This window comes from Hydra viridissima, unplaced genomic scaffold (assembly GCF_058129835.1).
Source record: "Hydra viridissima isolate aposymbiotic clone 2 unplaced genomic scaffold, HvirCarnegie_v1 scaffold_7, whole genome shotgun sequence".
NCBI lineage: Eukaryota > Metazoa > Cnidaria > Hydrozoa > Anthoathecata > Hydridae > Hydra > Hydra viridissima.
Window position 1 is genome coordinate 12,855,533 of NW_028324306.1, and position 20,776 is coordinate 12,876,308.

The window sequence follows — 20,776 nt, forward strand, 5'->3', positions numbered from 1 at the left end:
CTTATATAGTTTCAAGCACGTATTAAATGAGATTTCAGTATGGAACTTAAATCTTGAACAAATGTGTGTACAAGATGGTCTGAGCGTAAACGAAAAATACGGAAATTTTACGAAAGTTTTGTTAAATTCTCACGTGTTTATACAAAGTTTCATTCACGCATTAAAGTTTAATACTTAAAAAAAACTGTAATTACACTGGTTTACAAAAACAAATTTTTGGTCTGAGGCAAGAATGGGGATAGGTGTTTTTTGCTAATTTTGGTGTGCTGAGTTCAAATTTGTAAATAGCTTTGCTCAACCACCTCTATTTTTCTGGCTTTAAAATAGTCTCATTTTAATATAAACAGAGAATATATGTCCATATTTAAAGAGATGCAGCAGATAAAACAAGATAGAAAAAGAACACTGCTTGAATAAATATACTCGGATAATACAATTACACAACTCATAGTACCATAGAGAATCAAAAGTGCTTTTTCTTAGAAGATCTGGTAAATTTTTCCTCCGGGATGTTACACAAGAGCATCCAGTAGAAGTCACCCATCATGTCGGTTCCGTTTGCCTTGACAGTTGCTCTCTATCTTCGTAATGTGATGGTGGAATCTTTCTCCATACTCATCACTCACTGTTTCAAAGTTTGGCGTGAAGAAGTTGAGGTGGGAATGGAAAAAATCAATCTTGAGTGACATTCGGCATCCCATATCCTCGTAAGACTTTAGCAACTTCTCAATACAGGCTTGGTAATGTGGTATGCATGTGTTACCAAGGAAGCCACAACAAACTGAATTGAATGCTTCCCATGCTCTCAGTTCCTTTGAGTTAAGAAGCTCCTCAAAATTAGTAACCCTTAAGCTCTTCTCGGATCTCGGAGGTTTACAACAGATGTGTGGAACCCAAGACTTGCTCGGATCACCAATTTTGCAGTCAAATTAGTGAAAGTAGGTGGTTCTGTGGAGGGGGGTGATTGTTCGACGCTGTGCAACTGTTGTGAAGTTGCCACACATGTAGCGGAAAGAATTGGCCTTGTTGAGTCATCCCCTCAATGGTTTAACGTGCTTGAAGTCTTTGGAGAATCTAAAAAAAAAATATAACAAAGCTAAACTAAATCATATGCAAGGTAATAAAATGTGAATTGGAAAATGTAGCACTAATATTAAGCTAACAAATAGATGTGTAGCACGATAGTAGAGGGGCATCAACCTCTTGCGCCACCTGCGAGACAACCTCTTCCAATGATTGCTTGAGCACTACTGAGTGTGGATTGAGACCTGCTGTTTTAACTGCTAAAATACGTGTATATATATATATATATATATATATATATATATATATATATATATATATATATATAATGTAATGCAATCACTTACATTTAGTGCATAATAACTAAAAAGTAAGCCATAAGTCTCAAAATAATAGAATTAACCCTGCATATGTACCGTATTTTCACAAATACGCGATATACTTATCTAAAAAACTAGAGGTAATGAATAAAAATGTATTTTAAATTTGAATTCAGCACCCCCAAATTAAAACTGGTATTTTTGTGCTTGCCTCAAACTCTTTGTAAACTAGTGTTATTTAACATGTAAATATATTTTTTTAACAAATATTTTCCTTAATGTTCTCTGACTTTTAAACCTACGAGAAAATGTAAAATGAAGCAGCTGTAGCTTTTTCTAAGGCAACACAACTTGGCAATTTTAAATCTTCTTTATTCATTAAAGCTCTGCTCTTCAAAAGTTCCGCCTTCAATTTATACTTTAAAAAATGCCTCAAATATGTTCATATAAAAAACCTCTCAAACTGTTAACAAGATTTTCACGTCAATTCCACTTTCCGTAATTGCTTTCGCGCGTAGTGTAATTACAGCAGCAAATTAACTTTTAAATATCGTGTGTGGCTGGGTATTTTAGATCTTATCAAAATATTTAAAAAAACTTTAAATGTGACATTTTATTCAACTTTCAACAGGAAATTGTCAAAACAACAGATAAATTAACAAGATAATTACGAATAACAGTTGGGTTGAAAAGAAAGTAAAATGGAAATCAATTAAAAAGTTTGTGCGCCTACTTTTTTTTTTTTTTTTTTTTTTACAACATTTTCCAGTATCTTTTTTGTATTCCGTTGATTAAACTATATATATATATATATATATATATATATATATATATATATATATATATATATATACATAAATAACGTACTTAAAGTAAGTTAGTTTACGATATTTAGATATTACATTCCAACAAGAATGTATCAATAAAATGTTAAACCTACCTTGTCATAGAACAAAATCTTATCCTAACCCCTGATATAACTTTCATTGAAATTAATATTCCAAAATGAGACTTTAGCTCTAGTTTTTCCTTAGCTAAAGTTAACATTAATTAGCAACATTTCATACTCTTGTTATATATTTTTATATTCTTATGCATTAAAGTATTTTTTTTCCATCAATGCTTTTTGTGGATATTAATATAAACCATTCATAAACCAATCAAACAAATGAAGCAAATTGTTCCTGTTAATGGGAGCGCATTTAAAAGGCTCAAGGAGAAGAACTTATTTAATAATTGAAGATGTTTTTATTGATGAACATTTTATGGCGGTTGCGAAATACTAAAATTCTTTTGATAAGGGAGTTGCGATGTCAAAAAGCTCTGCTAGACAACAAAGTCTAAAATGTGCTGCATTTCCCCATTTAATACATGTTTGTAATTTTCAACCTAATGTTCTTTTTTACATTAAAAAGATGAAAAATTGGGTCTGAGGTACGTGTTGTTCGATTTTGCAATTGTTCTGAAGCACAATTATTAAAGGAATAGTTATTTAAAGAAGTAAACGAATAACGATTTTATGTTAAAATCAAAAAATGTAAAAATAGATTTACAAATTATTAAAATAGATTTGCAAATTATTACAAAATATAAATATAGATTTACAAATTTAGCTAATTATTCTTTTTAACTGTAATGTTGTTTTAAGGGTGCATATTTATACCAGGAAGGTTGCAAGAAAAATTAATCGACACAGATCACAACCTCCTAAATGAAGTCTCTGAGTTCTTCTTTCTAAAACTATGAATTTTCTGTCTTTTTTTTTGGCTTTTATAAGTTGAATAGATCCCTATTGTGAAAAAAACATTGTCAGGAGATCTGTTTCTGAATGATTGCCTTTGAAGGATAATATATTCAAATATCTTGGAGGCTTCGTTTCCCTAAAGACTTTAAAAGCTATACTTGGCTATTTAAAAACCAGGACCGGAGCAACTGCCAAGGGCGCAAACTGTAATGTAGAATGCAAATCATTTCAAGATGTTAAAATTTGTTGCAACGCTTTTTTGAAGAAACAAAAAATAACGCCAAAATGCATTCATACCTATATTTGCTGTTTGTCATAATCATGCTAAAAAAAAACAGCTAAAAAAAAAGTCTCATGCAAATTAAACTTTAACTCTCACATGAATCTTATTGAGGTTTTTTTTTTCCGTTTTTTAAGTGAAGTTAAAGTCGAAGTTTTTTTAACAAAAATTTTAAGGAACGCAACCGTACTAATTTAATTTGTAAAGCGCTTTTGAAACCATTAATATGAAATTTATTATTCATTTGAAACCATTAATGAGCAAAAACAGATTATTTTCAACTTCCCACCTACTGTTAATCGAATAAAATTAGAATGAGACAATCGAATTTTTTATTGATCGATAGAAACGATTTAGAATCAAATATTACCATTCCATGTTTGGATAGAATAATTTACAATCGAAATTTTTAGATACGAGTTTTTTAAATTAAATTATTGAATTAACTTGATTCAACCAAATGAGTCTCTCTATCTAAAACTGAATCTTCTAGAACTGAATTGATTAATTAAATGAAAATATTAATGTATACAATAGTAAATTGAAAAAAGTTCTTGAATAAACGATAAATTGTGATGTGGCTTGTCGGCAAACAGAACAGTGGTTTCTTGCACTATTTTGAATAGCATCAGAATATTGCTGGCGCATTCATTTTGTTCATTTGATTGGGATTCTTGATTGACAGTTTGTTCCTGAAAAAAAAAAAAAAAAAAAAAAAAATTATAAAACATCTTGATTAGTAGAAATCATTCTTACATTACAGGCCATTCACATGATATCTCTGTGCCTAATGCCTCTTCATCTAATGGACCTCAGGAGCAACTATAGTTTCCAATTGGGTTGTCATAGCAAATAACAACCCGATTAGAAACTACTGTTGCTTAAATTTACCTACAAACTCTAAATTAATCAGTAGTATGCGAGGGATTAATTTAGAGTTTTTTTAAGATTAATTTCGATGCCTTAAGGCATCGAAATTAATCTTAAAAAAACTAATTTAATTTAATTAATAATTAAAATGAAATTAATCTTAAAAAAACTAATTTAGTTTAATTAATAATTAAAATTAATTTCGATGCCTTAAGGCATCGAAATTAATCTTAAAAAAACTCTAAATTAATCCCTCGCATAGAATTTATTTTGCCTAGGCAATTGCTAGAGAATTCGTGGAGCTAAAATAGCTGTGTCGCACACGCACCAGCAGTAGTTGACTGCTCCTTGGCTCTTTTTTTTGAACAGAAACTTCTTCTCCGTGTTGCTGAAAAGGCAACTTAAAAGTTGGGCTGGCTGTACGACCACTATTCAGAAGAGTGGCAGAAATTCCTAAACTGGCTGTGGCAAGTGCAATAGTACTTGTACTTCTGACTTTTACCGGTAGTGTGTTTGAGACAAAAGTTTTGCCTGTCCCACTTGGGGAATTAAAAAAGTAAATGCCACCTGTGATACCTTGAATTGCATTCAAAAGTTTATTGTATGCAACGTACTAGTCTGGAACAGAATTGATTTCAGGTTCATTAGAGGCAACCTCCTGCTCCAGTTTGGCTCCGCCATATGATGTCTCTTTAACAAGAGTGTTGCAAAGTGTCATTTTGGTAGTTCATTCTGGGCATGGTAAGCCATATGCAGAGAGGAGTTTGGGAGAAATCTGGTTGGGCCTGTCTTCCAATTGGATGAGAGCAATGTTAAAAATGCCTGGTGTAAAATTGAATATTTCTTTGTCGGCACTGAGTGGGCTCAAACACCTCACACTTTGTGAGGACATTCATCAGACTGATGTGTTTTTGATGAAAAACTCGTGAAATTGCATCATGCCTATCAGTAAGAGTTTGATATTGGAAGAGCAACTCTTTAATTTCAGGTCAGTCTTTTATTACATGTGAATGTAACAAACAGGTCTGGCCATCCAAACTTTTACAGATAGCATACACTTGCCTGTCATTAACTGATGAAACAGATCATGATTGGCTAGCAATAGATTATTGATACCACCTGGTTGATGTGCTTGACATCTTATCATTAACATTGATGCATCCAAATCAATTGCGGATTCAGTAGCATCTTCCCTTCTCTGACCTCCATTGGGTTGGTTCTCTGAGATGTTGAAGTGGTAGCCATCTCTACCTCGTTTCTTAAGAAAGATGTCTTGTCACCAGCAATGGCATAATTTATAAAAAATGTATTAAAGCGACTAGGATGCTGGTCAACAGGCACTTTTTCAGCTCTGAGTTTGTTGTTGACAGTAGGCATCAAACCAATGGCTGCCTTGAACAAACCTACTTATGGATTGTGAGTATGGAACATCTGTTGAAGCTGTTGCAGTTTTTCTGCATTTGCATGAGGAAAGTTCACATTGCGATTTGCCTGCGGCAACAACGATCCAACTCGGTTGTAAATTAATCCTTGGATCTTAAAAGAGGTCATTTCGAAGCACTGATTGTAAGTTCGAGTTCCCTTAATGAGGTCTTTGGAGTCATTAGTAATGCGTACCAGTCAAGTACTTAGTGGCTCAGGAGGCATTGACATATTTGGTATCATGGATTTGCCATCGGAGCAATACATGACTAGTGGTTTATTTGTAAACTTGAAAGCGCTAAAATTTTGGCATTACTTCTCCATTTGGCCAATCTTCACCTTCGCTAGTCACCATAATCAATGATATAATTGTAGTTGAAAACAGTTCTGTGCATAAATGCCCACTGGTTTGAATGTCCAGTAATGTTGTTCTCTGTCAGTCAGATGCCTGTTCTGAACTTGCTATCTGCAAAGTTGCATATTGGAAAGTAGTTGTTCACGAGTTTGAGATGCTATGAAAGCTACCAGCCTGGTTTGTTGCTATTGCAATCTGTTCAAACTCTGTGTTAGACTTTCTGCATCTCTTGCTGCAGCCTGACGGTCACATTGTGACTGTAATCGGAAATCTCTATCCAGTAGAAATTTAACTGCTCTGGTTGTTGCCTAGGGAAGATTTTTTCCCTAGTGAAGAATTTTTTTTGAGTGGCATTTTCTCAAGTTTCCTGGTCACCAAAATCTTCAAAAGGGTTGAGTTGGGGTTAGAAAACTAACTGCTTTAAAAAGTAGAGTCAGGCCCAGAAAGCAGGGGCTTATTTGAATGACGAATTTCCTGAGTACAACTCGAAAATTATATTGATCCTAAAATGGCTAACTCGTTATTATGAGAATTTTTGGCAATATGTGGTAGAAAATCGGCAGAAAAATCTAAAATGATAGTTTTCCGCCAAATGAACCAATAGAAAGATTTTCAGCAAAATATTACAAGCAAATAAATCGCTATTCACAAGTAGTGTAAATCTAGATAATTTTCACACCTTGAAAGAATTACATTACGCTCGTTAGCAGAAATAATAATTGATGACTAAAAGCTATAAGAAGACTATAAGAAGAGCAATATTGGCGATGTGTCTATCGCCAATATTGCTCTTCTTATAGTCTTCTTATAACGTATAAATGTACTTGCTTCAGGACACTTGGGATTCCGTGGTACAAATGACAAACTTAATTATACCAGCAATGGTAATTTTCTAAAATTTATCGAATAACTTGCCCTATTTTTTTAAATGAAGTGCAGGGAAGTTTTTAAATATAAATTCATGAGCATTTTTTTATTCAATGCTACGCACATTCATTAAATTTGGTAGTCAATGATGCATCCAAAAGTTGTTTAGAAGCACTAGATGTTTTCGGCTTAGTGAAACAGATTTAATTATTTTTCGGTATCTGCTTTTCGTTGGCAGTTTTATCCAGCCACATTAATGATAAAGCCGTTAAGTGATACAAGATTGGAAAACCGGATTGATGCTTCAAAACCATTGCGTTACAATCTCGATAAAATTTATAGTGCTACAAAGAAAATATTTGAAGATACATCTAGAGGAAACATGATTTGAATAGCAGACAAAAGACTTGTCAATTCTATATCCAAATTTAAGTTTATGATATCTCTTTTTTATAGTACAGCATTCCTTTTGAAAATAATATTTTAAATAAAATATTTCAAAATCGGAACATTGACTTAAATAGAGCAACGCAATAAAATATAACTAGAAATGACCTTATAAAAATGAGAAATGATGAGGGTATTTAAAATATTGATGCAAAACAAAGCTTTAATGCTGATGATCTTGAGCACTTAATGGAAACGATGCCATTCTTCTAAGCAGAACAAGTCATAGCAAGAAAGAGAAATGTCTGTTCAATTATGAAACTCAAGATCTTTATTTTAAGTTTAAGGTCATTACAGTTGAAAATCTACATAAAATTTTTCCGAAAAAAATTTTTAAAGTAAAATTTTTCTTTACAATTTTAGTTGCTGCTATACCATCTATAAAAGAAAGTTTTGAGTACCAGCATCGGCATGATAATGTGAGGGCGGGGGAATAGAATGTAATGGTAGCGTGACGCAGATAGTGTGACAACAGAGATGTGAGAATAGCCCAGACATTGAACGTGATACCGTGAGGTAGGGCTGTCAGTGTTTAACGCAGATGTGATAAGAGCGCGAGACTTTTCAGTAAAAATCATTAACATATATAGCAATAAAAGTATTGCTTGAATCGAAATTACTTACCACAGGTTTTTTTCTTTTCTTATTATACTTTAATAAATATTCTCAATTATGTCTAATGAATATATGTTCTGTTAATATTAACTTTTAAAAATGATAATAGATTATTACAAATAGTAGCGCATATTAAAAGTCACTCAAATATCTTTTCTTATCAACTCTTCTTAAGAAGAATTCCTCAAAATCTCTTATCTAAAATTCTCTCATGGGGAGAGTCAAAAATCTCTTCAAAAACGTCTCCAGATACCCTGTAAGATTTTCTCATCCCTTCCTTTTCTATCTGTCCGCACATGTTTCTTGAATTCTCATAAAGACAATTGATTTCTTTTTTTTTTTTTCAAGTTCGTTTAGTACTTTTGAGTCACAGTTCTTTCACAGACTAGCCTTTGTCTAAAAACAACTACAAAACTGTCAAGAACTTTACTAATTAAACTCACATTTCATTTCTAGTTGTGTTTACAAAAAACAGTTTCAAACTTTTAATGGTGGGACTTATTTTTCATGTAATTGAACATGTCCACATGGTGTTTTAGTTCACTTGCTCATTTCTTCGATCAAATGTTATATATGGTAAAAACTTAAAGATGTTTATGTTCTTATTTTTCAAGGTTTGAAGTTGGCATTGTCTGTCTGCTATTCAAGGCTTCGAGATCTGAGTCAATGTCTACTCAGATCTCGAAGCCTTGAATTTGCATTTTCAATGTTTTAAACTGTGTAAATATATTCTTAAATACTGCAATATTATAATTGTCATAAAAATTTCTTAATAATGCAATTAAAATATTACCCTTTAATAGCTAAATAAAAATCTTGAAGATATGTGGAAAATAGAAAAGAAAAACAAATCATCTAAAAAAGAAAAAAAAATGGTGTAGGCACTGAGTAGCCATGGCTAATTCTGAAAAAATACCTTGAAAAAAACTTAGGTTTAAAAAGGTGAAAATCAAAACTCAATAACTAATTTAAACCTCAATATTGCATTTTACACTAAAATACATTTTAAGAGTCAATCATTTGTCTTGTCTACAGATAAGTATCCTAACCATAGAAGTCCTTGTTTTAAAATGTAGACTTCAGTTAATGGACAATGAACAAACTTCTGTGATTTCGTGTGATGTTTGCAATTGTTTTGTGTGGGTAGTGTAGATGGTAAACATTACTAACCTTTTAAATAATTAATTTTGGTGTCAAAGAATTATTTTGCAAATGCATTTTCTTTGTGTCAATACATTCTAATCCTAGATACTGGCACAAATTATTTCCTAGGCATCCTCCTTTGTAATAAGTCGTTGAATACGTTCCAACTAGATTTAGAAGGTATCTTGGTGCGTCACAACAAGAGAGGAGTGTTTTTTATTCCGTAGAGGGTCGTGGAAGGTAAGTTAAGCCATGAATGTTGTTAAAACAGTAGTTAAACAATATCCTGTCTTTTTCCGAAAGTTCATGAAAATCCTCACTGCGAATAAAATGTTTTGAGAAATACGTGTAAGTCCCTACGTGCAATATTTCTCTTATGCAGTCGTGGTTGTTGATCCTTATTGCTTCTATATCAAGTGGAAAGGAGTTTTTTTTTGCTAGCTCTCTTTTTTTTTGTGTGGGCTACTAGTAGTTCTTCTTCAGCCATTTTCTTTTGGTGATTTTTTTTAAATTTTGCTAAAAATAATAATAATTATTATAAGGTATCACTGGCAAATGTCTTATTACTTGAATATGATATAATGAAGTCTATCTTCTACTTACAGCGACACGTGTTGCGAACTGTATTAAAAAAACGCAGACTAAAATATGCTCGATTTATATGACAAGAAAGAAGCGTGAGAGGCTTAAATAAGTGTACGATTGTGCGCAATCTTCCCAGCCCACAGTGGGCCAGTAGGTGGACAAAATGGGAAAAATTTTAGTTATCTAATCTTGAAAACTTATTAAGTTTTAGTATCTATATATATTAGGAGAAATTTATTGATAACTTATTTATATTAAATCCCTTAGTTACCAGGACTCTAAGCATTTGAATATTGAAATTTAAAAAAAAAAAAAAAAAATTTTAAATAAGTAATTAACGGTGATATCAACGTTGTGTTATATTTCAATTACATCTACGTTTTTGAAAAAAAAAATTAGTACATGTTATTCTAGAGTATTTAGAGATAAGAAAAAACCAATGTGTGAAATAAATTTGTCAAAGCATGTTATCTCAGTTATACTTTGAAAATCACAGATTAAAAAAAAAAAATTCCTTAAGAAATTTTTTTTTTGCCGCACTATAACTAATAATTACCACAATTTGCCATGTGTTGTCTTATATTTATTTGATCTATATAATGCTTCAATCGAGTTTTAATTGATTGCTCGTCCCCTTAAATCCCCGTTCAGATTTTATATACGTTTTAACTTAGTTGTTATGGTACTAAATTTTGCATAGCAACAACTCATTTTTACATTAACGTTGTTTTAAAAGTATTTTACTTCCGCTAAGTACACAATATTGGGGGTATGTATTAAAATGAGATTCACAATTCTTATGAGATTATTTTTTTTTGGTTAGTATGGATACCTTACTTTGCATAGCATAGCAGCAACATATTTTTGGTAGTTGTTAGTAATTTAATTACTAACACTAACAGTAATTTAATTACTTTTAATTTTAATTACTAACACTTGTAGTAACTTAATTAATAACAAGTATTAGTAGTCCAGGCGGCATATATATTATAACATTAAACTTTTAAATACAAAATACTTGTTACAATAATTATTTAGATATGGTTTTATTAAACTTAGACATTCATAATTTTCTCCAAAAAAACAATCTTAGTATTTCAAAACAAAATATTAATGAAGATATATCAAAATTTATTCAGCCAAAATTTGCTGATTTTAAAGAAGTTGATTTTAGACATGCTGTTCAACGATTTGTTTACTTGTATAAAAAAAAAGTGGAAATCTGCAAACTATACTGTCAAAAATTTTGAAAAGAAGTTTGTGAACTGGCTTAATGAATATTTAATTGTCAGAAAAAAAGACAATGAACCAACTGCAAGTAGTCGTGGTCGAAAACCAGTTGCATTTGATAATAGTTCTAATAAAACTAAAAAACGGTGTGTATCTTGTTTAATTGAATCTCATTCATCCAATGAATTATTTTTTGATGCTAATAGAAAATTTAGAGATGAATCTATTGTTATTGCTGCCAAGAACATTTTAAGTATTTCAAATACAGATAAAGCAACTAAATATTCAGCAGACGAAGCACTGGCTTTAATATATAATGCAAGTCTGACAAAAGCTTCCTATCAATTGATTAGAAGTGGAGCCTTGGAGAAAGAATATAACATCTACCCTGCTTACAATGATGTCAGAGATGCAAAATTGAAATGTTATCCTGCAAAAATAACAGTGGAGGACTATTCAGCTTCAGTTCCTTTAAAAGATTTAATAATTCATACTTTGAAAAGAATCTGTGCAGTTCGGGAACCTGTGCTAAGGCACTTGATATTGAACGACAAAGCAACAAAAACAATGACACTAACGTGTAAGGCTAGTTTTGATGTTTCTACTGGCTAAAGCATTTATAAATAGGTTTTATCAGAACCCGACATTAACAGAGATTTAAAGCGTGAAGAATCATTATTTATTACTTGTCTAGTACCATTGGATTTGACTGGATTTAACAACATCAACGAATAGGTGCCTATTTGGAGAAATCAAAAGTCGTCCTCCACAGCCTATTGTAGACCCATAAGATTTGCATACAAAATGGAATCCAAGGAATCTGTGATTGAAGAAGATCAGTACATTAAAAGTGAGATAGAAAGTTTGGGTATGATTTTATTAGAGGTTTGCAGATCTTCTATTGAAGTGAATTGTATTATTGAAGTTACAATGATTGATACACTCTAAAAAAAAATCCGTTGAATACAACGAATTGGGTAACAGATCAATCCGTCGCTATTGCACCAACGGCTTTTCCGTTAGGTTAACGGATTAAAGTTTTAACGGATTGAAGTCCGTTGATATTTTTCCGACAAAACAATCCTTTTAAATAAAGGAGTTATTACGTCAGTGCATACGTTATTGTAGGGAATAATCAGTTTAAATCATTCCATTATAATTAAAGATGAATTAAGCCACATAATATTGGAATTTGATAATAAAATAATCCTTACATTTTTTAATACATGGATTATTTCATAAAAATATTCTTAATACACATTGGTTCTTACCATTATAAATGTAATAATTACTATCTGATACAAGCAGTACTAATTATACAAACTAACATGGTTGGGAGAAATATAGTGCTCAATTTGTTAACAAGCTTCAAAAACTCTTTAACTGGACATTGAAAACTAACCAAATATTTATAATAATGTAATTCAGTACACAAACTTTTAATTACAATCAAAATAGTTTTTTTAAAAATATATTTTTAAATATATTTCCATGTTTCACGCTTCAATTCCAGCAACGTGTTGTCAATTCCTAAAGGTAAATATAACATAAAATACAATAAAGAAAATATGGAACCTAAATGATATAAATAGTATGAAATGAAAATAAAATTTTACTAATTACCTTTAAGAAATATATTCATTGCTAATTCTTTATTTTTAAATTGATAATAGAAATTTTTTTATTTTATAAATTTCTGATACCATTTTCTAAAGATAAAGTTCAATGCAACAACTAAATAATATCTTTAACAAAAATGTGTAACAAAAGATAATCTTATCTGATAACTAAAAGGTTCTATAATTTCCACATACTTCAAAACCTGTCAGGAACAAAATAAAAAAAAGGTCTTAAACTTAAATAACGATAAATTAAAACAAAAATAAATAAGCTCACCAAAAGAGTTGCAAATAACAATATCAGAAGTTCAATTTGATACCACATCCCTCGTGTCTAAGTAGCAAATTCTAAACAAATATAAACAAGACATACATAAACTTAGTTGTACCTAACCTAAATAAATATCCCCATCAAAAGAAATGCAAATTACAATCTAATTTTTAATTTTACAACTAATTTAAACTTACAGCGTGATATTGCATGCCATGTGTCTAAAATAGCAAATTATAAGAATATAAACAAGCCATATAAATAAAATTGTGTAAATGACCATTTAGTTTATACTAAAACTGTGTAACTACAAAAAAGCTAGCAAATTAAACTTATTGCAACAAACCTTTTATCTACGATGTAAATGTGATTTAAAGATCCTGTAAACAAAAAATATTGTTAACAACTCATTTTTTAAAATATTTATCTGATGTAACTGACAAATTTATTTAAAAAAAAAAGTATAATAACAAGGAACAAATAACTGTAATACTTGAACATGATTAAACCATTGTAAGTTGATGTCCATGTAAGTCCTTAACTTGCTTAAACTACATATTAAAGCTAAAAACATATAAAATTATAATACAAATATAAAAAACACATCTATTTATTTTTTTATTGTTATATGATTATAGAAAAAACAATTCAAAACTTTATTATTTTTTATGCAATTAACTTAAATATGCTGACAGATAAAACTCTAACAAACAAGATTTTAAAAATAATTTATCAAAAGAATATCTTTCTCAATAAAACGAGCTGCGTGTCATCACACACTTATAAAACTATAACTATTATTATGGCCATTAATTTGTTAGTCATTGATTGACTTAGTTAACAGTGATAACAAGTTATTTTCCAGGTTAAAAATGAAGTGTAAAAGTTTTTAAAATATATAAATGTTTTGTCATCTAAAAATTTATTAAAATTATTGATGATTTTGTAAGACCTTTTTCCTATAGCCATATGGACAAGAATAAAAATAATATTAAATCTCAAATATCTGGAAAATCAAGATAGTTAGAGTAAAGCTATAAAATACAAACAAATTTACACTCTAAAAAATATTTTCAAAAAATATTGTTTTTCAAGACACCTAAATATTATAGGTCATGGGATGTGTTAAAAAAAAATTAGCCACATGACTATGTGGTATATTTTATTAAATTAGCAAGCAGTTCAATAACACATTTAGGCTTTTTTCCATAGTCAAGATCATAATAAGCTTGAATAAACTGCCAAAAATAATTGGAAATCGGATTGTATTGAATGTTAAAACACCAGTAAAGTTTGAGCATTCGATCTATACCTTCCATTATAGATTGGCCCGCATTGATTATTTTTTTTTCGTATGCAATTTTTATTGATAAAATTTTTTCGCCTTCTTGTCCTTGTATTAACAGTACAGGATATGGGTTATCAAGATTTTCTGCAAAATATGAGATTGCATCACCTACCTAAATAATAAAATACTATTTTTAATCCTCAACAATAAAATTTATTGTTGAGGATTTAACACCTCACTGCCGTTTCTCTTCTCTCAAAAAATCAGGTATCTGGTGGTTGTTCTTCTTAATTACATTGCATAAAAATTTTTTAGGCAAAAATTTCTTTTATAGAGATGATACTTACATTGCATATCATGATGTGTTCCATTATCTCAGGAGCAGATTTCCTTTGCTTTCCTCCTTGTCGCAGTAAATAGCATAACATTTTGCATGCATTGTACACTCTCCAATCTAGGTAATAAATAATTATTTTTTCATAAAAGTTTTTTTAAAGCATACCATTTTCAACGGTATGCTTAAAAAAATTTTTATGATAAAATTTGAAATACAAAGAGTATACCAATGTTGCTCTGGTTAGGTGCATTGACTAGATTTGTCAGATAAAGAACTTTCATTTGTCCACAATACTGAAACAGTGGCTGAACGATTTTAGTCAAAAACGTATCCATTACATTCAGCTTACATAAAGGATATTTGGTTGAAAATTCCATATCAATCTAAAAAAGTCAATATTATTTCAAAAAAACTTATCAAATACAAAATGGTTTTTGAAAAAAAAAGCAAGGTGTTATAAAATTTGACAGAGTGTATTCTATTCAATTGATGTCCAAAAGTTTATAATCGAATATAATACAAATCTAATCGTATAGTATAGTAGTATAAGCAAAAGTTATTTCTAAAACTAGACACTGAAAGTGTTACAAGTAAAAAAAACATTTCATGTTATTGTTAAAGATATGTCACACATAAAAAAATAAAAAGTATGTTTAAACATAAAATTTCAAATATATAAAAGCAAATACAGAATATTACCAGTTTGGGAATTAAGGCAAATTTGGGATAATTTGTTATAATAGTAGACAAGATTGGTTTCTCATCTGCAATCCATGTCTGTCGCAAACAAAAGGTAGATTGCGTACATTGTTTTATTTCCTCAACTCTCGACAAGGCAAGATATCTTAGTTTCTCAACATCTTCAATGTTTGAAACACCTTTATAAAAGTGACAGTTTATTTAAAATTTTTCACCATTATATAATATTTTGCAAATGAAATTAAAATTAAATCACAATCTAGAAAAACCACTGAACTGGATTCTATTATTGAAGATTTAGTATACATGTTCATAAACTTAAAATGAAAATAAACCTCCACAAATCATACAATCTGCCAAGTCACGAGGACACCCTTCTTTCAATTGTTTTGAGCACGAGGCTCCTTCTGTTTGTTCTGTAAATGACCCCAAAACAGTAGAATCAGGTATTTTGATTTTATCTGCTTCCCTTTTTTTTGACCATGAATGCTTTTTAGCTGAAGCTAAATGAACATCGTAAATACTTTCTTAATTATTACCATTATAAGAGGTAAATGCATGAATTAAGAACAATTTTATTTATAATTTGTAGTGCCACTTTACTATGAGCTGATTCCTCCATGAAAGTTGGGTGGGGGTAGAAGTTCCTTTAAATATTTATAATACAACTTTAAATGTTTCATGATGACATTAAAATGAGAAACACAATTGAAAAATAGAAGCCAGTGTTTTTATAATAATACAAATGTTATAAAATACTCACGTAACAATTTTCTCCTAGCATTTTCCAGAGCCCTGTCAAGATACCCATGATAACTTACAGGATCATAAAAAAGGGTGCTTGGCAATCCAAGTGTTTCGCCTAGCAATACTGCAACATTACTTTTTTGAAATTTGTTTGGATAGTTTCCATAAAGACAAACCATTTTGTGCACAACCACTCTAACAATATGTTGTCTTGCATTGCAATTGACATTGAAATTATTTAGGTATTCTTTTAACAAAGATAAGGAAATTTTTTTTATTAGGAAAAACATAATAAATTATAGTAAATGTAAAGCAGTAAAATAAAAATAATAAATGCACTACTAATGCAGTTTTTTTTTTCCTGTAATTTAAACAATTACTGTTGACAATACCTATAATTTATAGGACATAGTAGACAATTAATGAAACTTCATAATTTTAAAAATATATTCCGCTACATACTCACCGGATGTTGTGCTAGGTAAGCTTTTAACGTTTTTGAACAAGAAAATGTGTCATCCTGCTTAAGGCTCAACGAGGTTTGATCATTAAACACAAATGCTTTATTGGCATCAACAAAATCATCTTTTATACTTGCAGAACTGCAAACTTCAGGTGTACACGCAATCTGTGTAATGTGGTATTAATATCTTTTTTATACAAAAATAAATTTAAAAATATATAAATGGATTTAAATCATTAAAAACATGTAAATTTTGAATACTTTAAAATAATTTGCTTACCAAGTTATTAGGTACCCATTTCTCATCATTGACAAGCACTGTAATATTTGTGCCACTATCAGAAAAATGTTTCAGAACTTCATAGTCAAAATCATCAATTTCTGTTCCATCACTTTGAAATGCAAATCTTAAATCATTTCCAGACAACAAACCAAATTTACTGGCAACTAAAATAGCAAATGACTACAAGTTTTACAAACTCTCCGTAAAAAAAATTTAAAACAAAACATAAAATGCTATCTATTTATCTAATAATTATTTCACCTTTAGTAACGAAGTCTTCATCTTTCTTCAGCAGAATTAACTTTTTTTTTGATTGATCAACAGACCATATTTTCAAAATTAGAGACATTCTATACATATCATTCAACAATGATATAAATCAAAACAAAAATCATAAATTGTTTTCAAAATTACTTTATATAAACATAACAAGTATTATAAAGCAGTATTTGCTTAAAAAAACAACACCTCCATGTAATAAATATTAAAAAATGAGAAAAAGAGTATTTGTTAAAATGTACAACTCTGTAAGTAATCAAAAATTTAAAGTTATTCTCAATAAGTAATGAATTTAACTATTGACAAAATCATAACTGCTAACAATAACAATTAAAAAATTCTATAGCGTATGCCGACAAACATTTGATCATTTAAGTTAGTAATGTTATAAGGGTGATAATCTTTACAATCATCTGCATTGATAACAATATTTTTAAACAAATTTTCATTTCTTTTTACCACATAAGCATGAAAATGCTCATTGAAATTAACTGTTTCTAGTGGATTCAACACCAAAAAAGTTTTAGGTTTAATATGAACAATGCAGAGCAACTCTCCTAATTGTGGATAACTTTCAACAACATCATGACATAAAATGCAACCTAATTTGATTTCATATGATCCAAAAGTAATTGAATGAGCAACATAAACCTCATCAAATATATTTAAATTCAATGATTCACATATGGTGTTTCCAATTTCTACCTGCAAATTTCCAACAATAACCTTATCACATTTACCAAGCTGCTTATTATCTGAATACAATGACCTACTAAATAAGCAATTAGCAAGTTTCAATTGGTATCGATGCATGACTGAGTAACAGATGTTTTTAAAGTTACGTATAACTGAAGAAAGTTCTTTAGCAAAACGATGTTTTGCCTCAAATCGCATACACCAATATCTACTTAATGGCCCAAACTTAGCCATACACTCTGGGTAATGCAGCATAAAGTGATGCTTTGGGATTAAACTGTTTTCTGGGTAAACTGATTTAAAGTAGTAATGATGCTCTTCGATTAAAAATTCAAGTTGAGTAATAAGACCATCTGTTATTTCAGGAGCAAAAATAATATCCAAACATCCTAATAATAGAACCAAAAGTTTCCAGTGGGGTTCTTCATCTGGAATATATTTGCCTATCATGAGAGGCAAATTCCGTATCAAGCACCATGATTCAGCAGCTTCAATACGTAAATTCTGAAGATTTATTTCTGGTGGTTTGCTATTTTTGTCTGCCAAGGAGTAATTAAAATTATTTATTGCATTATTTATATCTACAAGGGAAATAATTTTTTTGTCTGTAAGAGTCCGTAACACAAGACATATTTCTAACGGCACTACTCCTTCCAACAAATCATGCATACAATCTACAGCACTTTGTTCTATACAGTGAAACCAGTTAAGACAGTTTAAAGAACAACCATGTTTTATGCCAGTTTTGGAAGGATCATAATCAGTTGATTGAGACTCAACTACACACAGATTGTAATCAGCTATTGTTCGTTTTTCAAAAACTATTGACCTATAGGTTTCTTGCAATTCAGATTGAGTACATTTACAAAAACGACAAAAATAGGTGGCACGAAAACTTTCCATAAAACCAAATAAGGAATGTGCTCCTAAATTATCTGCAGAAAAAATGACAATTATTGCATGAATAGTTATTTTCTTTCCATTTACTATAACTTGAACCCCTTGCTCACTTTCTAATTCTTGGAGCTGACATAAAACATTTTTCAAAATGTTATCATATGAATAGCTTGTAATATTGGCATCTAAAGCATACCATATTCCAATCAAATAAATGCTGTCTGTCTTGGACTGATACTCTGGCAAAACATTTCTAACTTGCATGTATAAAGCCTCAAGTTTATGAACAATTGTATGACTTCCTAACACATTAGTTACTTCAAATGCATCAACAAAAAAATGAAGTAAAAATGTTTTTGGATATTTTTGGAGAAAAGGATGACTGTGAAATCTTCGTGTGTCAAAGAAATCTCTAATTCTTGTTGGAATTGAACTAGGACGGTACATTGGAAAAATAATTTTTTCGGATGCAGACTCCATTATCTTTGCAAGAAGCTGATCAATTGGAACAAAATAACATTTATCTTCTACAATTACAGATTGCATTGATTTTAAACCAGCTGAAAATCTTTGTTCTAATCGCATGCCAAGAGGTATTTCTATTGGTTTTATAAAAAAACCATTGTCCACTAACCACTTTTCCCTTTTATGAATTGTATCAATGTTATTTGTTATATTACAAATGTTTTGCATTTTTATTAAAGCTTCATTGATACTTGTATTATCCTGTGTTAAACTTAACTGGATTATCAGATCTTTAAGCAATTGTGAACCAAAAAATGATATGTCATTTACAACTCCAATTATATTTTCCATTATCATTTGTGAGTTACTTAAAGTAATGTTACCTTTTGCAGATAATTCTGAAAAAAATTTCATAATTGAAACTTCCAAGTTAATGGATGTGGTTTGTTCTACATCCTCAATAATGTCATCTGTGTTAATCCTTTGGCTTTCAATTGTTATTTCTTCATCAGTGATATCTAAAAAAAAATTACAGAAAACAATTTATATAAAAGAAAAAATGTATATATATATATATATATAAATGTATATATATATATATATATGTTACATATATTATATATATATATATATATATATATATATATATATATATATATATATATATACATATATATATATATATATATATATATATATATATATATATATATATATATATATATATATAATATATGTAACATACATACATACATACATACATACATACATACGATTGAACAAAATAAAAAGAAACTAACTAGTGGTAGTTGAACTTGCAGCTTTGATCTCATCAGGAATTGTTGAATGCTGGGTTTCATAATGTTTTCTTAACTTTATGAAACTTAGGAAAACTCTACTGCATTTATCAAAAGTGCATTTGACTTCTGAACCTCTCGAAGTCAATCCATGTAAATTTCGAAAATGAGAAAAAAGGACATGTAATGAAGAAAAATACAATCTACAGAGGAAGCACTTCATAATTTCTTTCGGTAACCTTTTTAAAAAAAAAATTTTATTTTTTTCAACGTATTTTATTATTTAATCCGTTGAATTAATGGAATTTCGAAGATTACGTAATTTGTTAACTTTACTCCGTTAATTTTGTTGTTTTTGGAAACGAATTACTTCGTTAAGTTAACGGAGACACGCAGTCCGTAACTTTTTCTAACGGATTGTTTTTAGAGTGTAGGAAGGTTCAAACGATATTATTGTTTTATAATTTTTGATGCAATTTAAAATTTACAATGTTTTCTTGCACTATTTTTTGCTTTTATTATTCGTAAAACGTTATTTACCTAAATACTCAATTGTTTTTCAATATAGGTGAGTCAAAAATCCGATAAAATATTCAAATATCAATTTACCACTTTGTAACTAAGGAGAGTATCCAGTAACTAAGCAATATAAGTATCCATAGCAACTAAATTTAAAAAATTATCACTTTTGTAAGAAGTGTGATCTCATAATGGTACTCATGCCAAAATTTAGTGAATATAGCACTTATAAAATATCTGCAGATAACAAAATAGGTTGTTGCTAAGCAAAATAAAGGTATCCATAGCAACGAAATAAAAAATATTACCTTCATAAAAAGCACAGACATCATATTAGTACTCATACTAATTTTAGTGAATATAGCTCTAATATTAAATTAGTTACGAATTTTGTCCAGTAAAAGTGAATTCTGGCCCACTGTGCAGCCCAACAATTTCTCACTAAAATAAGTGTTTGCGTATCGTTTTATTTCCGTATCGTTATCATTCCGAATGATACTGGACAAAAAAAGTGT

General features: G+C 29.8%; 4 protein-coding genes across 13 annotated transcripts in view; all 4 read right to left on the reverse strand.

Annotated features, from left to right (window-relative positions):
- Positions 1 to 2,494, reverse strand: part of LOC145184375 (uncharacterized) — a 12,379-nt gene extending 9,885 nt beyond the window's left edge. For both annotated transcript variants that reach the window (XM_090093676.1, XM_090093673.1), the window contains exon 1: positions 2,284 to 2,494. In XM_090093676.1, the coding sequence (XP_089949802.1) occupies positions 2,284 to 2,390 (107 nt within the window). In that variant the 5' untranslated portion in view covers positions 2,391 to 2,494. The remainder of the gene's footprint in view (positions 1 to 2,283) is intronic.
- A 9,813-nt stretch (positions 2,495 to 12,307) lies between these two features.
- LOC149886178 (uncharacterized) lies at positions 12,308 to 16,285 on the reverse strand. Of its 8 annotated transcripts, XR_016454420.1 has the most exons (12): positions 15,879 to 16,284; positions 15,451 to 15,618; positions 15,116 to 15,294; positions 14,643 to 14,799; positions 14,427 to 14,533; positions 14,104 to 14,251; positions 13,285 to 13,355; positions 13,138 to 13,171; positions 12,989 to 13,012; positions 12,798 to 12,868; positions 12,525 to 12,610; positions 12,308 to 12,431 (listed from the first exon to the last, which is right to left on the reverse strand). XR_016454420.1 is itself a non-coding variant. In XM_090093832.1 (10 exons), exons 1-9 carry the CDS (start codon positions 16,150 to 16,152, stop codon positions 12,821 to 12,823), a joined length of 1,176 nt encoding a protein of 391 aa, XP_089949958.1. In that variant the 5' UTR covers positions 16,153 to 16,285; the 3' UTR covers positions 12,308 to 12,431; positions 12,798 to 12,820. The 8 variants fall into 8 exon arrangements, 3 of the variants coding, with proteins under 3 accessions (XP_089949958.1, XP_089949959.1, XP_089949957.1); XR_016454419.1 differs by lacking the exon at positions 13,138 to 13,171 and having other exon boundaries at positions 15,879 to 16,285; XR_016454423.1 differs by lacking the exon at positions 14,104 to 14,251.
- LOC149886179 (uncharacterized) lies at positions 16,111 to 17,016 on the reverse strand. 2 transcript variants are annotated; one of them, XM_090093844.1, is made up of 3 exons: positions 16,870 to 17,016; positions 16,606 to 16,772; positions 16,111 to 16,490 (listed from the first exon to the last, which is right to left on the reverse strand). In XM_090093844.1, the coding sequence occupies exons 1-3, from the start codon at positions 16,964 to 16,966 to the stop codon at positions 16,317 to 16,319; spliced, it is 438 nt and encodes a 145-aa protein (XP_089949970.1). In that variant the 5' UTR covers positions 16,967 to 17,016; the 3' UTR covers positions 16,111 to 16,316. The 2 variants fall into 2 exon arrangements, with proteins under 2 accessions (XP_089949970.1, XP_089949971.1); XM_090093845.1 differs by having other exon boundaries at positions 16,375 to 16,512.
- A 30-nt stretch (positions 17,017 to 17,046) lies between these two features.
- On the reverse strand, positions 17,047 to 20,035 carry LOC149886180 (uncharacterized). Its single transcript, XM_090093813.1, has 2 exons — positions 19,746 to 20,035; positions 17,047 to 19,463 (listed from the first exon to the last, which is right to left on the reverse strand). Exons 1-2 carry the CDS (start codon positions 19,963 to 19,965, stop codon positions 17,218 to 17,220), a joined length of 2,466 nt encoding a protein of 821 aa, XP_089949939.1. The 5' UTR covers positions 19,966 to 20,035; the 3' UTR covers positions 17,047 to 17,217.
- Between the last annotated feature and the right edge of the window lie 741 nt (positions 20,036 to 20,776).

Excerpts from the sequence above, each read along its gene's own strand:
- LOC149886180 (XM_090093813.1), bottom strand. The coding sequence starts at position 19,965 with ATGAAGTGCTTCCTCTGTAGATTGTATTTTTCTTCATTACATGTCCTT. Across the intron at positions 19,464-19,745 it reads TGCAAGTTCAACTACCACTA|ATATCACTGATGAAGAAATA; the intron begins GTTAGTTTCTTT and ends ATTTTTTTTTAG.
- LOC149886179 (XM_090093844.1), bottom strand. The coding sequence starts at position 16,966 with ATGTATAGAATGTCTCTAATTTTGAAAATATGGTCTGTTGATCAATCA. Across the intron at positions 16,773-16,869 it reads TGAAGACTTCGTTACTAAAG|TTGCCAGTAAATTTGGTTTG; the intron begins GTGAAATAATTA and ends TTGCTATTTTAG. Across the intron at positions 16,491-16,605 it reads AATGGGTACCTAATAACTTG|ATTGCGTGTACACCTGAAGT; the intron begins GTAAGCAAATTA and ends CACATTACACAG.
- LOC149886178 (XM_090093831.1), bottom strand. The coding sequence starts at position 16,152 with ATGTTTTTCCTAATAAAAAAAATTTCCTTATCTTTGTTAAAAGAATAC. Across the intron at positions 15,619-15,878 it reads TGCTAGGAGAAAATTGTTAC|CTTCAGCTAAAAAGCATTCA; the intron begins GTGAGTATTTTA and ends ATGTTCATTTAG. Across the intron at positions 14,534-14,642 it reads ACCTAACCAGAGCAACATTG|ATTGGAGAGTGTACAATGCA; the intron begins GTATACTCTTTG and ends TTTATTACCTAG.